This window comes from Elgaria multicarinata, chromosome 8 (assembly GCF_023053635.1).
Source record: "Elgaria multicarinata webbii isolate HBS135686 ecotype San Diego chromosome 8, rElgMul1.1.pri, whole genome shotgun sequence".
NCBI lineage: Eukaryota > Metazoa > Chordata > Lepidosauria > Squamata > Anguidae > Elgaria > Elgaria multicarinata.
In genome coordinates, this window is record NC_086178.1 from 47,580,334 (window position 1) to 47,598,539 (window position 18,206).

General features: G+C 40.8%; 1 protein-coding gene across 1 annotated transcript in view; it reads right to left on the minus strand.

The window, feature by feature from the left end:
* Positions 1-2,355: 2,355 nt before the first annotated feature.
* The window catches only part of PASK (PAS domain containing serine/threonine kinase), a 37,481-nt gene continuing 21,630 nt past the window's right edge, over positions 2,356-18,206 (minus strand). The window contains exons 12-18 of the mRNA XM_063131518.1: positions 12,870-13,037; positions 9,814-9,939; positions 7,126-7,260; positions 4,483-4,682; positions 3,780-3,913; positions 3,236-3,382; positions 2,356-2,789 (exon numbers count right to left, since the gene is read on the minus strand). Coding sequence (XP_062987588.1) covers positions 2,611-2,789; positions 3,236-3,382; positions 3,780-3,913; positions 4,483-4,682; positions 7,126-7,260; positions 9,814-9,939; positions 12,870-13,037 — 1,089 coding nt within the window. The 3' untranslated portion in view covers positions 2,356-2,610. The remainder of the gene's footprint in view (positions 2,790-3,235; positions 3,383-3,779; positions 3,914-4,482; positions 4,683-7,125; positions 7,261-9,813; positions 9,940-12,869; positions 13,038-18,206) is intronic.

Here is an 18,206-nt window from a genome sequence, read left to right on the forward strand (position 1 = left end):
TTTTGACATTTCGTTACATGAAGAACAAGCATAGAAATCGTCTCGATGTTGATTCAGATTTGAGATTAAAAGTAGGAAATATTGAACCAGATGTGGAAAGGATTGTTCAGGACAAAAAGAGGCATGATTTCACCCATCATATTTACATTTAGTAGCAGCTAGACAAGTCATAATTTGTTCAATTGTAAACTAGACGTTAGTAAAATTAAATTCGTCTTTACATTCCTAACTAAATCATTTTCATTTTTGCATGGTAATATCACAGATTTTATGGTATGTTTTTTAGTATACCTAAAATCCTTTGCTTATTAGGGGCTAGCCCTTATTTTCTAAAAAAAAAATGCTTCGCACAGGTAACTACCATAGAGTTAATACATTTTTCAAAAGTAGGGGGTCCATGGCTTGGCATTTGAAAAACAAGGGGTCCGCAGTTCTCAGCTAATTGGGAACCACTGGTCTAGAGAGCAAAATGTGAGGTAGCACAAAAAGTAACCAGGCTGGCAACACAATAACAAAAATCTATAGTGTGCACATGTATGTCCATGCACACACATTAAAATACTGTCATTTCTTCTGTTCAGATGCAGCACAATTAAGATGGAAACCACAGTGATCAACAACATACTTTTTATTCTAAAATATTCTCATTTTAAAATATAGCCTACAGTAAAATTTCAAGACACAGGATTAGCCTGGCTATTTAGTTTAATATCTAACAATCACAGTAAGTCAAAATCATTTTGCTCCAGGGAAGCAGCATCCAGTAAGGCTTTCTTGGATTACTTTTAACTTGTATCTTTCTACAATAATTTTCCAAAACACACCTCTTTAGAGTTATAATGTAGGACCATTAGTAGACAGTTTGTCCAGGAACTATTGCCCACCCACAATAATGAATACCAAGAAAGAAGTGCATTTCTTTTAAGAGGTAGAACTAATTGTTCATATTGTCTTGAAGGTAGCTACCAAGCAGCCGGCCTGTGCTATACACAAATATATGGAGCAAATATGACTCTTCCATGTATTTTCTTCTGTACTGTATTGACTGTCTGATAGCTTCCTTCAAGATGAAAGAAAAGGCAGTACAGCCAATATAGCATTTGGAAATGTGCTCCGCAGAAACAACTTTTAAACTGTGGTCCAGTAAATTAAAAAAAGCAGTAAGGCTTATTCTGCAAATAATGTTTTAAGGTAGTTATATTAATGCATTACAGCCAAACACAAGTGTACCAACTCTTTTCAGAAAGGTAATCCTTCATCATCCAGAAATACAGCCAGTTCTGAAAATGATTCTGTGTTGTGCTATAGTACAACTCACCTGAAAAAACAATGTTATTTTCCAAGAACAGTTCAAAAGAGAACTATAAAATGTAGTTTTAAGTATATAAAAATAGCTGTTCTCAATTTTAACATTTCACAGTTCATCCACAGAATCTATATAAAATATATTTTTAAAAAAAGATGGGGAGATGTGCCAAAGCAACTGAATATGAACTTTCTGATGCTTGCTTCTTTCTGCAGGGTCTTCAAACCATGAAATCATAGTATAAATGTCTGACTTGGGCTCTTTGCTGGTTGTAGGAGAGGACCTTCAGTTTCAAGTGCAATCACTGAATAAAACGTATCTGTTTAGAAAAAGTTTCTTTTCTCTTGATAGGCAGAGGAATATGGACCTCACATTTAGAACTACCAGCTATAAAATATGTGGACTTCTCAGAAGCAGGTTCACCCGAGAAGCCAAGAAATGTTTTAGGCTCAAGCTGATCATTTTCTTAGCTATAAATGTCTATGAATCAGTCTCAAATGGTAGGATGATCTTCTGCAACAGGAGGGATTTAAAGTCACAGGAAATCCTTCCTAGGAACAGCAATAGTCAGATGTCAGTTTCACCAACACATAGTTAAATCACAGTTATCTTTAAAAGGAAAAGGAAAAAAGAACAACCCAGCGTACACGCCCCAAATTCCAGTGAGAAGAAAGGCACGAAAGGACACTGCTTCTGGCCTCCATTCCAAAAAGATCCAAACTTGCCTGAAGTGTGAAACAACTACATCTAAGACACTAATTGGAATTACCTAAAATCAGTTCGTAAATCTAAGCTACTCTGACAATGAAGGCTTCTGTTGTGATCAGTAATTACAACCAAATTAACATTTATGGCTAACTCAGATGAACTTACTAGCTATGCATGGTAGTGAAGTCGGATTGTGATTAGCTGCCCTGTCCATTGTGAATGCCTGCTATCTAGTCTCCAGGGCTGCCAAATGTGTGTGTGTGTGTGTGTATGCGTGTGTGTGTGATTTGCATAGTGCCTGTAGACAAAAAATCCAATATGCAGGTTTGAATCATGTGGTTGATTCCTGGATTTTTAGTAGGATATCTATCCTGCAGCTTGAGCCTATGTATATTGGATTTTTTGCAAATAGGCACTATGAAAATCAAGATGTACACATGTGAGAGTCTAGAAAGTCTGTAGATGTGAGGGCAAAGTGAACTGTGTGATCCCACTACTCTACAGCACATAACCAGTAAGTACATCAAAATTCATGTCCTTATAGTAATTTTTTTTAGCGCCTAAGGAAACGCAAGGTGTCACAAGTACAGATTTCACTAGTCCTGAATATGAAAAGAGGTTGATGGTTCTTGCTCCGCAGAAGTGGTAGCTCCAGCTGGCTTGGAATTAGCCAGCTCATGATAAATGGCATCATCATGAAAACTCTGTTCACTCTCCAGGCTTGGAACTGCCCAGATGCCTCCATGACTGCAGCCAGCAGAATGCATTTTGCTTTCTATGTAAAAAGGAAATAGAAGGTTAATAAATATTGAACCACAAATATTGTTCAGCAGCCATTACATACTTCAACAGCAAAGCCCCAGATTAATGCTGAAATCCTGTAATAGCATATGAGTGCTGCTGCATTCACATCCTGCTTATGGGCTTCCCATAGGAATCTGGTTGGCCACTGTGGGAATAGAATTCTAGCCTACATAGGTCTCTGATCTGATCCAGCACAGCTCCTTCAGTTCTTATCTAAAGCCCCACAGAACACAGTCAGATTTACTTATGAATAGACATGCACAGGCCTGCACTGTCCAACAGCCATACAGATCTATTTGAAATGAACAACTATGTTGAATGGGAAATCATTCCTTTTATAGGGTTCCTTGTAGTTCATGCTTATTTAGAAATTCAAAGAAAACTTTGAAAGTAGGTTTCAGAACCGTGTCCTCATACCTGTCTTGCCAGTGGCAAATACTTCCTCCCATGTGTAGTTAGCCAGGTTCACAGGTTGCGTCACCCAAGCATCCTTCACTACTTTTTCTAGAGTTGTGCGATCCTCTGGAAAAGGCTGCAAGAGCCCAGACAGAAGATCCATCAGGTCTGAGGAGAGCAAGGAGGAAAAACGTCAGTAGCTTTTGGATTGGCCTCCAGCTTACCTGTCAATTGTTCTAGTTACATTAAGCAGAGTTAGTACAAGTTCATCAACTTGAACAATATGAAATTCAACATCCACTCATCTCATTTCAAAAGCTTTTCTCACACACACACACACACAGCTTCTTTCTTATGTAATTACTTTCTTCTCCAAGGACAGCTTCTACTTGGCTATTAAAATGAAGTAGAGCCAAGCTTTACCACCACCTGCCAAGTACACACCTTAGATGGTGCAGATGAGGTGCAAGTCCCTCTACCAAGCTCAAGTTGTCTTGCCCAGAAAACCTAGCCTATGGCCTCTCTCGTCTCCTTTGCATTTATAATTCTTTAGCAAAATACCCACCATCTGACACACTGTAAGGAGGCTTTAGTACAGCATCCATGGTTTCTTCCAGCTCAGAAAAAGGATTTTCTCCAAAGATGAGGGTATAAAGGGTAATGCCAAGTGACCACATCTCCAGTTCTGGTCCCTGATACCTGTGGAGGAATACCTAGTTCAAGTCCATAATGCTCCCCCAACATTCAAGTAAAAGACTAATGCAAACAAAAGAAACCACATCTGTCAATGATCATGGAGGCCTCAAAAGGAGTTAGGAGATGACAATAAAGAAGATACTGATCGGTTTTGGATGGCCATATCTTAGCTTATTAAGCATGCAGACCCTTTGCTTTTCCTTTTGCACAAGCAAGCAAATACACCAGGGAGTCTCTCATTAATTAATTCTCCATTTTATCTGAACCAGGAAATTATAGTTAAGACCTCTGGAACGAGCCAGGATATTATGCCAACTTCAAACCATGACTTAATATCTTGGTTCATTCCAAGAATATTATCCATAAACTAAACCAGGATACTCTAGTTAATGGAAGTATCCTAGTTTGTCAGCCCACTGGTTGTACACACACTTATTAATCCAAGATAGGAAGATCTGAACTCTCCCACTCTTTCTGTACTTCATTCTTGGGTTTGTTCTATAGGCCCTGCCCTCAACAACCCAAAATATTGTTGTAAAGGCATAGAAGTTTTATTTCAAACTCATACATACGGATTGCCTGAGAGCACTTCTGGCGAGCAGTACTCAATTGTTCCACAAAAGGTATAGAACAGCTTGCCAGGTTCCAGGTAAGCAGCCGAGCCAAAGTCTATCAGCTTGATAGTGAAATCTTCAGCGATTATGATGTTCTCATCCTTGATATCTCTGTGCAGGATATTCCTACAACGGAGATAGCCCACGGCAGACACCAGCTGGCCAGAGATCAGACAGGACCAGAAATCAGAATGGGCACCATTGCAGGTAATTTACTTATTCACTAATTGTAGCTTGAAAAACAGTAATTTATAATGCCTAGAAAATTTCTTTCAGCGTTTTGATTTTAAAAGATATTTTATTAGTTAAGAAGATATAAAAACTGTTATTTATAGTAATTGGGCAGAATATTTATTTCATTTTTTTTATCCAGTCATTTCTCCAAGGAGCTCTGAGTGACCTATATCACCCCTGCCTGCCATTTTATCCTTACAACAATCCTATGAAGTAAGCTGGGGTGATAATAAGTGATAGCGTGTCTCCTCTGAATGAATGCTTGGAGGCGGTAATGGGCTGGATGAGGAAAAACAAACTGAAGCTGAATCCAGACAAGACGGAGGTGTTTGCTGTCAAAAGCCATAACCTGGGTTTGGAGGTGTGCCAACCAGTACTGGATGGGGTTACACTCCCCCTGAAAGACTGTGTTCGCAGCTTGGGGGTGTTTCTGGATCCGTCGCTTCAAATGACAGCCCAGATAGATGCGACGGCCAGGAGTGCCTACTATCAGCTTCGGCTGATACGCCAGCTGCGCCCCTTCCTAGATTCGGAAGACCTAAAGATGGTAGTGCACGCGCTGGTAACTTCAAGGCTCGACTTCTGTAATGCGCTCTACACAGAAACTTCAACTAGTTCAAAATATGGCAGCCAGACTGGTCACCAGTACACCTAGGGGTGACCACATTACACCAGTTTTAAAATCTCTTCACTGGCTGCCAATTAGTTTCTGGGAGACGTATAAAGTGTTGGTTATCACCTTTAAAGCCCTACATGGTTTGGGTCCAGCCTACTTGCGGAGACCATCTAGCTGCACGAAAGGGTGAGATCCTGACTAACCCAGCTACAAAGGTTGCTCCTGCTGCTGCAATTTATCTAGAGACCCTCAGTGCTTAGGAGGAGTTTAAGGTTTGTTGCTGAGGGCAAAGTGATTTACCATCAAAAAGCAGTATACAAATAAACTGATGGTGATGATGACGACAATGACGAATTCCCTTCCTGAGAGTTCTATAGTACAAACTGAAAGTGAGCCGGTATTGCAATGCTACAGCCCAAAAGGCAAGTGCCATATTATATCTTATTAGAAGCACTATTTACAAAATTTGGGAAGGAATAGTAGTTCATCACAGGCTTAGATTTCGGCAACTCACAATGCACTAGTATACATGTCTGTTCAGAAATAGGTCTCATTGATTTCAATGGAGCTTAGTCCCAGATAAGTGGGTATAAGATTGAAACTTAACATATGCATATAAACACTTCTACAAGAAAAAAAGTGGATGCTAAAGTACCTCTGTTCTTTATGAGGAATAATCAAATCTTATAATACCCATGTTCATTTGGCAATTTCTCTCTCTCTCTCTCTCTCTCTATGGGGGGGGGGGGGGATGAGCCACCATCACATGCAGTTCTCAGGCGGGAAAACTCCACGCCATGGTGGACATGGTTTTTTTGGGGAAAACACTCCATGGTGAATATGCACGCTGTGCAAAGGAGAATTCCTGCACAACCGTTGCATGTTGTATGGCGAGCTCAGTGGAGTTTTCTGTTGCGTTGAGTTAACTTTTCCCACTGACTACAGAGTTCCCTGGCAAGAGCAGCGAAAGGAGCAAGTGCCGCTCTAGGAGAGCTCCTGGGATTGGTTTTTTGCAGCAATGGCTGATGGTATGCCACTGGGAGACCCGGGGGAGGAAAGAAGGTGGAGGAACTGTTAATTAAACATCGCAATTATTATTATTTTATTATTTAAAACATTTGTATCCCGCCCTATATCATTAAGATCTCAGGGCGGCGTACAGATAAAAGCATACAGTATAAAACAATCAAAATGCACAGTTAAAAACAAATTAAACCATGAACCAAGTTAAAACAATATATAATTTAAAAGCAGTTGAATTTTACTCAACTCTGCAGTAGCCCACAGACACACAATGGGGGAATTAGAACATGTTGTGTTTGTGGGGGGGGTACCTCCTAAAAACTCAACCGCTGAGTGCAGTTTTCACACTGCATTGACTAATGTGTTGTCTAAACTAAGCTGCTGTTTCATTGCCTACCACTAAGTTACTTCTTTTTTCTCCCTAAATGTTACCAAGCATTGCTGATAAATGCATGGTGAACATGGCCAAAAACAGATTTACATATGTTGTCACAATTAGTAACGGCATCATTTTCTTTTTAAAGTAAACAGTAGTTACAGGGCCCCCACATCCAGGGAAGGGGGGGAGGCTTTAACCATTTGCACCACCATGGGTCAAAATTCAAACCATAATTCTCCATGGCTATTTTGCATCAGGAGAGCTTTTCCCATTACCTTATCAGCTAAGAATGTGCAGATCCATTTCTTTCAAGTATCTCTTTGCAGATTTCATTTCCACTAAATCTCACCTGTCTGAATATGTAGCTTGCCAAAGGCTCATCCAAATCAGGCTGACTATCAATGAAAGTGAAGAGATCCAGGCCTGGTCCATGCTTCTCCATCACTAGCTGGAAGAACTGCCGATTCTCAAATACATCTAGTACCTAGTGACAAAGAGTGCCATGTGACTGATTCTCAAAAGAACGTCACAAATTCTGTATTCCACTTTATCCCTCCATAAAGAAGAAATGAAATGACCCAGCTATATTATAACCCTTAGATAATTGTTGAGACATTTTGATCTTACATTTTAGGAGAATTAATGTAGGTATGACATCCCCTAATAATCCCCTAATCAAGAACTAACAAGAAGATTCATTTAATTCATTCTTACATTTCTATACCAACCAATAGCCAAAGCTATTCACAATATAATAAAAGCTATTCACAATGTAATAAAACATTATTTATTATTTATTAACATTCAAAAATTTATAACAGTTTGAAAAGAAGTTAAAAACAATTCATAATAAAACTGCCAGGACCTACTAAAAAACTCCACCATATGTCATCAAATGCCTGGGAATAGAAGAAAATCTTAACCTGCTATCAAAAAGGTGACCATGGTCCAGTTCACACATCATGGCGCCAAATCATGGCTTTGTTTTTTGGGTTAAACAACCAAGAATTAAGCTAACAACAAATTGTAGTTAACTTTATTATTATTATTATTATTAATAATAATATTTATTTATATAGCGCCATCAAGTTTTCATGGTGCTGTACATAACTCTGGATTATTTAACCCATAGCCTATGCGGCAGAGTCTTGCTATTTACTGTTTTACTCTGTACAACACCATGTACATTGATGGTGCTATATAAATAAATAATAATAATAATAATAATAATAATAATAACAACAACAACAACAACAACAACAACCTAGAGTGTCTGGCATTGGTTGTCACACTGAGCAACCTTCGAATGGGGTATTTGTAGGCTGTTTATGAAAACGAAGTGGCTCATGCACAACACACATCCTCAGAAATCCTGGGTTAATTAAGCCACAATTTCCCACTGTGATGTGTGAATCGGGTCACTGCTGGCATTAGAAATACCTCACTTGGAGAGCATTCCACAGTCGGGGTCGGGGGACCACTTTCCTTGTTCCCATCCTCTGAACCTCCCTTAGAAGAGGAACTTGGAGAAGGGCATCAGATATTGATTGTAGTATACACATAGCTTCATACTGGAAGAGGCGCTCCATCAAGTATTGTGGTCCCAAACCATGTAAGGTTTTAAAGGTCAAAACCAGGACCTTGAATTGGACTCGGAAACATACAGGCAGCCAGAATTGGTGTTATATACTCATATCTTCTGATCCCCACTATCAATCTGGCCACCACATTTTGCACAAGCTGCAGCTTCAAGGGCAGCCTCATATTGAGTGCATTGTAGTAAGCTAATTTGGAGGTTACCAAAGCATAGACTACTGAAGCCAGGTTATTCTTGTCCAGATAGGGGAACAGCTGGGTCACCAACAGAAACTGGTAGAGAGCACTCAGTTCCACTGAGGCCACTTGAGCCTCAAGTGCCGAAGATGATTCTAGGAGAACCCCAAGCTACGAACCTGCTCCTTCAAGGGAGTGCAAGCCCATCCAGAACAGAATGAAACCCTCCATCCAGTCAGAACTACCCAATAACAGCATCTGTGAACTATCACTTTTTATTCTCTCAGTATTTTAACAACTAATTTTAACTTACATTTAAATTTTACTGTTTTAATTCTGTATTTTAATCTTATATCAACTTCTGCTGCGTTGTTTTATCCTGGTTGTGCTTTTTATACTGTATTTTGTATTTGTGTTTTTAAATTGTTGGCTGTTTTATTATGTTCTTCATGGTTTTAATTTTTGTGAACCGCCCAGAGAGCTTCGGCTATTGGGCGGTATAAAAATACAATAAATAAATAGATAAATAAATAGTCACAACCAGACACCTATCTAGCACATCACAGCCTCACCTTATGAAGATGAAAAGGAGAAACAGAGGTGTATGTCATCAGCATACTGATGCTAACATGCTCCAGAACTCTGGACAACTGCACTCAACTGTTTCATGTTGATGTTAAATAGCATGGACGACAAAATTGACCCCTGTGGAACTCCATTCTGGAAAATCCACAAGGCAGTATTCACCAAGCACCACCTTCAAGAGCTATCCATCCAATGAGGAGCAGAACCACTGCAATGCAGTAACACACACACCCCCACTCCCACCTCAGATAGTCATCCCAAAAGGATATCGTGGTTGATGGTATCAAAAGCTGCCAAGCTGTAAAAGAGAATCAACAGGGTCACGTACCCCCGTCTTCCTCCTGACACAAGTCATCATACAGGGTAACAAAGGCTGTTTCTGTGCAAAACCCTGGCCTGAACCCTGACTAAAAAGGATCCAGATAATCAGGAACAATGGAAACTAAGGGGGAATCTTAACATCTGAGATATATTACTTCTGTTGCATGGGCCTTACTGTATGGACAGCTATCGACACCAGATAAAAACTTGTAGTGATCGTCATATATGGCAAATCGCTGCCATCCAATTATACTTTCTACTGCTAATGCCAAATAAAACTAATTCTTGCTCCAACATCCAAACATAAAGGGAACTCACTTTACAGATTGAGCAGGAACTACACCTCAGTGAACTATACCTTAATAATATTGGGGTGTTGAAGCTTTCTCAGAATTGCAATCTCCTGAGTGATTGTCCCCAGTTCAGGATCTTCTACCCAGCAGTAGTCTAATACCCTCTCTCTCCAAATGAATTTCACTACAGCCTGTGAATGATACAAAGCAAAGGGATAAAAAATATTAAGCAGGCAAAACTGGGACAGGAAAGCTACTTTTAAAAACAGATGAATTAAGATCAGAGCAGATGGATGTTAAAAGATTGTGTTTCAACTGTATATTTGACAGCCCAAATATGTGCATATTTTATAGCTGCTTTGTTTAAATAGCTGTGGACAAACATTTCTGCTTTCACATACTGAAGATTTGCTCTGGGTACACTTGCATTTCTTCCTCCTCTAAGCTGTTTAGTGGGATAAATTAGAAATTGGAGGGAGGGGTTTTAGAGATAGTTGAAAAGCAAACTATACTAATACCCATTTCAGTTTCAGGTTTCCATTTCACAATTCAGTTACATCAGATTATCTAGGTTTAAGCCAATGAATAACCTGATCACTATGAGCTACTGCAGAGAGACAGCAGCTCAAAGTATTTAGCTTAAGAGTCTCAGCATTGGTGAAGACGTTATTAAACTCCCTGAAACAAACACCGGGGCAACAGCTGCCATTACTGGTGTTTTCTCCCCAACTTAAATACAGTGGATGTGCAACAGTACACATTATTCTAAGGGGTAATTTTTAGAGGCCCACAAGCTACAAATGATCTATGTATTATAGTCTGTGGGCTTTTCATGACAAGTATGGGAGGGGAGAGCCGTTATGCCCCATTCGCCCCTCCCCCCACACCCACCCACAGGATGTTACCAGGAACACTTATGAAGCTCTTCCCTTCTACATTTCTCCCAAGATTTTAAGGTTCCAAACTGCCCAACCTTGTTTTGCAGTGGCATCATTGCATCAACAAGCCCCCCCCAACTTCCATTTTTTAACCTTTTTAATCTTTGTTCAGATTACTGCACATGTAGCTTGCTGCAATTTGAATTTTGTTCCTCTCCCCCGTCCCTTTTATTGTTTTCCAAGACACACGTCCATGGATTAAATCACAGGGCATAATGGAATCTTGATCTAACATTGCCATTACATCACGATTCCATTAAGTGCTGTGTTTTAATCAACGCGCATATGTGCTCACATGCGTTTCTGACTAGCCAAAAAAGAAACAAAAAGACAAACTGAAAGCTGCAGCAAATTATTCCACTGCCCCGCAGCTAGAGAGGATTGGACTATATATCCTACTGACTCCAACACAGCTGATCCCCTTATATCCAAGTACTCCAGCTTAAAACAGTTTGTTGCAATAGGCAGCCTGAGCAATTCCCATTACAGATCAATTTAAGCCTGTTCCAAACAGGTGCTAATCCCAGGCATTAACTGGTAACAGACAAATCAGATTAACAACTCCACTACACACAGGAATGCATCCATTTCCACAGGGCTCATGGAGAAGAAATATAAGGTTTTCTGTCCTTCTGTGCTATTGCTGTTTTATTTCTACTGAACATGCAGATCAACATCTTCCTGCCCTAGAGGTGGGCAGATTTCAAGCTTCTGAGATGTACTTTTTTTTTTACTAGGAACCCAAAGTCCATCAACTAAAACCCAATTTACAATAATGGCTCAAGAGGACAGTCATATCCTTAGAATTAGGAAAGAGGATGCCTGAGAAATTTCTTTACTGTGCTAGCATGGAGCTCAGTCATTCCACATATAAATCTACTCCTATAAATCCTACTTCCACACCAGCTTTCTTCCTCTTTGTTGTTACTATTGTCAAACAAATGGGACTCAGAAATCCTTGATCTACTGCAAATCACTTAGACAGTGCAGGATACGGAAAAATGGGCTCAAGTTACAGGAAGCCAGATTCTGTCTGGGTATCAGGAAAAACTTCCTGACTGTTAAAGCAGTACGACAATGGAACCAGTTACCTAGGGAGGTTGTGGGCTCTCCCACACTAGAGGCATTCAAGATTCTGCTGGACAGCCATCTGTCAGGTATGCTTTAAAGTGGATTCCTGCATTGAGCAGGGAGTTGGACTCGATGGCCTTATAGGGTCCTTCCAACTCAACACTTCTATGATTCTAAAATCTACCAGAGATCCAGATCTATCTTCTGCCCACTACTGTTCATCTCAGGCGAGGACATAAGAAGGGAGCCATGCTGAATCAGACCAAAGGCCTATCTAGTCCAGAATTCTGTTTGCACGGTGGCTAGCATCATAGGACATGAAACCAATACCACCCTCCCTTTTGTGTTCCTTATAGCTATCATGACTAGTAGCCATTGATATCCTTTCCTCCATGAAAAGGATTGTGCCACCTCTCCCTTCAGAGGATTTTGCTGCCAGAATAGGGCAGAGCCTGCCAGGCAGCCTGAAGAATATTAAGAACATAAGAAGAGACATGCTGGGTCAGACCAAGGATCCATCTAGTTCAGCACTCTGTCCACACAGTGGCCAACCAGCTGTCAACCCAGAACCCACAAGCAAGACACCAGGTGCAACAGCACCCTCTCCCCCATGTTCCCCAGCAACTGATGTACATAGGCTTACTGACTCTGATACTGGAATATTACCTAGGCACTATACAGCCCTAGGTATGTCGCCTAAAGCAGCAGCCATGTCCCCTGGCAACTAAAGTATGCAGATGTCTTATTGGGAAGGAGAAAAGGCTGAGATTCCTGTTCTCTGCATGCAGAAAAGGAGATGAATTGACACCTCTAACATACCAATTACATTCACATTCATCTAGAGTTGTAACAGATATTAAGAAATTATCCTGAACATAATCTCTTTAGAGTGCACAATATACAAATCACCAATAAAAAGCATAATGCCAAGAAACATAATTTGACAGGAGCATTAAATTATACTCATCAATAACTATGTTCCTAACTGAACTTTAAAATGAAGAAACTTGAATGTTTTTGGAAACTGCAGACACTTTATTTCAAAATCAAAAAGACTATCAATGAGTGATACATTAAGAAAGTATTTGAGAAGTAAGGTTTTGGTCTTTCACCTCCTTCTGATCCTTCTTGCACTTGGCTGTCCAGACAAATCCAAAAGCTCCTTTGCCTACGAGCGCGAGAGTGTCATATTTCTTTCCGTAGTCTCCCTCACAAGCCCTCAGTCTTTCTAATTCTTCAGCTTTTCGTGAATTCTCAAGCAAGGGTGTTGGCTTGATCAACTGCAGCAAAAAGGAACAGACAGAGACGCACTACAAAATCTGAGTAACTTAATCAACGTGTGTATAATCAAAAGAGGTAGCAAAACAAGGAAGACACACAGACAGGAAGGTATTAAAACCTGTAATCCCCCCATATATTACTGTGCAGGTAATTTAAGCCAGTCTTCCATTTGTGGATTATTTTTTTATTTGCACCCACATATATATTTACGCTGACTGCAGCCAGGAAATCAGAAGACGTTTACTTCTTGGGAGGAGAGCAATGACAAATCTTGATAAAATAGTTAAGAGCAGAGACACCACACTGACAACAAAGGTCCGCATAGTTAAAGCAATGGTATTCCCCGTAGTAACCTATGGCTGCGAGAGCTGGACCATAAGGAAAGCTGAGCGAAGGAAGATAGATGCTTTTGAACTGTGGTGTTGGAGGAAAATTCTGAGAGTGCCTTGGACTGCAAGAAGATCAAACCAGTCCATACTCCAGGAAATAAAGCCAGACTGCTCACTTGAGGGAATGGTATGAAAGGCAAAACTAAAGTACTTTGGCCACATAATGAGAAGACAGGATACCCTGGAGAAGAGGCTGATGCTAGGGAAAGTGGAAGGTAAAAGGAAGAGGGGCCGACCAAGGGCAAGATGGATGGATGATATTCTGGAGGTGACAGACTTGACCTTGGGGGAGCTAGGGGTGGCAACAGCCAACAGAAAGCTCTGGCGTGGGCTGGTCCATGAAGTCACGAAGAGTCAGAAACGACTGAACGAATAAACAACAACAAATATATATTTAGAATAAATTCAAATTAATTCTTACATTTAACCCTTATTACCCAACAGGTTGCTCATTAGAACTAATAATTACATGATTTTAAAAACCTAGATAATCTAAAACAAATTTCCAGTTTTGGCAAACTTGCTCCAGTGTGACCAAACATACCAGAGCCAGCAACTTGGCAATTCCAACACTGGCCAAATTTGCCAGCCAGTCCTAGGCATCATTCTTTAGGTTAGGGAGATTCCTTGTTAACTGGTCAGAATAGCCAGGAAATAGCTAGAGCAGGCTTCTCGAACTGGGTGCTCTCCAGATGTGTTGACTGCAATTCCCAACATTGTGTTGTCAAACACATCTGGGGGGCACCAAGTTGCAGAACGCTGAGCTAGAATGTCACTGGGTGTTGGGAATGGAGGAAATCATTAAGTAGGGTGCCTATCTTTCTTTCTCCTAGCTTAGGATGGTGTAATATACGTACAGACACACACACAGAGAATATGTATAAATATGTCTGTGTGGGTGGGTGTGAGAGAGATATAATGTATATATAATGTGTGTATATAATGAATGGAAGCAGATCTAATGTATACACACAATATATATAAACAGACACACACGTGTGTGTGTGTGTGTGTGTGTGTGTGTGTGTGTGTGTGTGTGTATGAAAAAATGAATCGGTGAGGATGAGATGAGAGAGGTAGCTTTGAGCTCTAGAAGGCCACTTTGAGGGGTGGCTGCTCTGGGGATCTGATGTGGAGCCATAGATGTGCTGCTCAGTAGGAGTTCTCAATTGTATATTTGTAAAGAAATCCAAATATTACAAAAATGCCTTACATTTTATTTTATTTATTTATTTATTTATTACATTTTTATACCGCCCAATAGCCGAAGCTCTCTGGGCGGTTCACAAAAATTAAAACCACAGTAAAACACCCAACAGTTTAAAACACAATTACGAAATTGTCCCATTAACATGCCTTACAAAGGGAACCAAACCCAGAAAAGCGAAAATTATGATGCTTGGAGAAGTGGGGAGTGTGTACTAATACATTTGATAGAGAAAAGTACATTCTGAAGGAGAAAAAATATATAAAAATCATCCTCACATGCTCTACATTAGGAAATATCTGCCTCCATTTTGCTGTAATAACTGGTCAACTCATTTAATTACAGCTTGCTTAATATTTTGTATAAATTAACCCTAATGTTATGTTACGTGATGTGCTCTCATTAGACCCATGTACAAACTTGCACACGTTCTAATAAGACTTACATCCACTTATAAGGAATCTTTTGACATTGGCAATAGAGCGTCTGTGGCTAAGTAAGGCGATTCTTATTCAAGAAACTTACAGCACTGAAGGGGATAACGCCACAATGGCACATTTATTGAAGTTGAAACAAATACAAAGGCACAAGCTAGTTTTGGGGAAATTAGCTGAGCAAGTAGAAGCTTAAAAGCAGTTTCAAGTCTGAAAAATAGACTTTTTGAAACTTAAGAGCATACACACACAGACAGCAGGGGAAAGAGTAGAGGGGATCTTTAAAGGCAGTATACCTTTCCTTGGGCTGCAGCCCTTTCCTGTAGACCAGAACTGGGGAGCGTTGCAACTCTTGGTCTTAGGTGAAGAGGAAAAGAATACAGCCAGGCAAAGCACTCACTCATGGCAGCTTGCTCTCACAAGCTGGATGTGTAGTATGCTCTGTGTTTTCTGGTTCTAAAGAGAGAGAGCTAGCCTCTTTCTTCCCCCTAACTTGAGGTTTTTGTGTGTGTGTGATCTTATCTAAAGATCTACTTGCTATGGGAACAAAAGAGGGTGATTTGGGATGATGGCTGTACTTGATGCAGCCTGGAGTTCAGCAACAGGGCTACATTAGCATGTCTATGGCCAGATAAAACTCTTGTCATCCAGCATTCATATTCTGCTTAGTTTTACCCCTACCTTTCATAGAATCATAGAATCATAGAATAGCAGAGTTGGAAGGGGCCTACAAGGCCATCGAGTCCAACCCCCTGCTCAATGCAGGAATCCACCCTAAAGCATCCCTGACAGATGGTTGTCCAGCTGCCTCTTGAAGGCCTCTAGTGTGGGAGAGCCCACAACCTCCCTAGGTAGCTGATTCCACTGTCGCACTGCTCTAACAGTCAGGAAGTTTTTCCTGATGTCCAGCCGGAATCTGGCTTCCTTTAACTTGAGCCCGTTATTCCGTGTCCTGCATTCTGGGAGAATCGAGAAGAGATCCTGGCCCTTCTCTGCGTGACAACCTTCAAGTATTTGAAGAGTGCTATCATGTCTCACCTCAAATCTTCTCTTCTCCAGGCTAAACATGCCCAGTTCTTTCAGTCTCTCTTCATAGGGCTTTGTTTCTAGACCTCTGATCATCCTCGTTGCCCTCTTCTGAACACGCTCCAGCTTGTCTGCGTCCTTCTTGAATTGTGGAGCCCAGAACTGGACGCAATACTCTAGATGAGGACTAACCAGGGCCGAATAGAGAGGAACCAGTACCTCACGTGATTTGGAAGCTATACTTCTATTAATGCAGCCCAAAATAGCATTTGCCTTTCTTGCAGCCATATCGCACTGTTGGCTCATGTTCAGCTTGTGATCTACAACAATTCCAAGATCTTTCTCATTTGTAGTATTGCTGAGCCAAGTGTCCCCCATCTTGTAACTGTGCATTTGGTTTCTATTCCCTAAATGTAGAACTTGGCATTTATCCCTATTAAATTTCATTCTGTTGTTTTCAGCCCAGCACTCCAGCCTATCAAGATCACTTTGAAGTTTGTTTCTGTCTTCCAGGGTATTAGCTATCCCACCCAATTTGGTGTCATCTGCAAATTTGATCAGCGTTCCCTGCACCTCCTCGTCCAAATCATTAATAAAAATGTTGAAGAGCACTGGGCCCAGGACTGAGCCCTGCGGCACCCCACTCGTTGCCTCTCCCCAGTTTGAGAAGGTTCCATTGATAAGTACTCTTTGAGTCCGATTCTGTAGCCAACTGTGGATCCACCTAATAGTTGTTCCATCTAGCCCACTTTTAGCTAGTTTGTTAATCAGAATGTCATGTGGTACTTTGTCAAAAGCTTTGCTGAAGTCAAGATATATGACATCCACAGCATTCCCACAGTCCACAAGGGAGGTTATCCTATCAAAAAATGAGATCAAATTAGTCTGACAGGATTTGTTCCTGACAAATCCATGTTGGCTTCTAGTAATCACTGCATTGATTTCAAGGTGTTTACAGATTGACTTCTTTATAATCTGCTCCAGAATTTTCCCAGGGATGGATGTCAGGCTGACTGGTCTGTAGTTCCCAGGTTCCTCCTTTTTGCCCTTTTTGAAGATAGGGACAACGTTAGCCCTCCTCCAGTCGTCCGGCACCTCACCCGTCTTCCATGATTTTGCAAAGATAATAGACAAAGGTTCTGAGAGTTCTTCCGCTAGCTCCTTCATTACTCTTGGATGCAGTTCATCGGGCCCTGGGGATTTGAACTCATTCAAGGAAATTAGATGTTCTTTGACCATTTGTTTATCAATCTCAAACTGCAATCCTGCCCCCTCAACTTCTGCTTCACTTTTTCCAGGGGGGTCATAGATCCGCTTTTGGGAGAAGACCGAGGCAAAGTAGGAATTGAGCACTTCAGCCTTTTGTTTGTCGTCTGTTATCAATTTGCCATCCTCATTAAGCAGTTGAACCACCATTTCTTTCCTCTGTCTTTTACTACTCACGTATCTGAAGAAAGCCTTTTTATTGCTTTTAGCATCCCTCGCTAATCTCAGCTCATTCACAGCTTTAGCCTTCCTGACGCCATTTCGGCACTTCTGCGCCACTTGTCTGTACTCTTCTTTTGTAGCCTGGCCTTCCTTCCACTTCCTATATGTATCCCTTTTTGTTTTCAGTTCATCAATAAGCTTTTTGTGGAGCCACATTGGTTTCCTCTGTTGTCTTCTATCTTTTCTCCTTGTTGGAATTGTTTGTAACTGTGCCTTTAAAATTTCATTTTTTAGATACTCCCACCCATCCTGCACTCCTTTTCTTTTTAGGCTCCCTTGCCACAGGACCTTACTTATTATAGTTCTGAGTTTATTAAAATCAGCTTTCCTAAAATCCAGAGTACGTGTATGGCTACGCTCGACTTTTGTCTCCTTCATAATCAAGAATTCAAGTATGACGTGGTCACTTTCCCCCAGAGTTCCCGTAACTGCCACTTTATCCACTAAGTCATCCCTATTGGTCAATAACAAGTCAAGGATTGCTGACCCTCTAGTTCCTTCCACCACTTTCTGTAGGAGAAAGTTATCACCCATACATGTCAGGAATTTCTTGGAAGGGCCGCTTTTGGCAGTAATGGTCTCCCAACAGATATCAGGGTAATTGAAGTCCCCCATCACTACTAC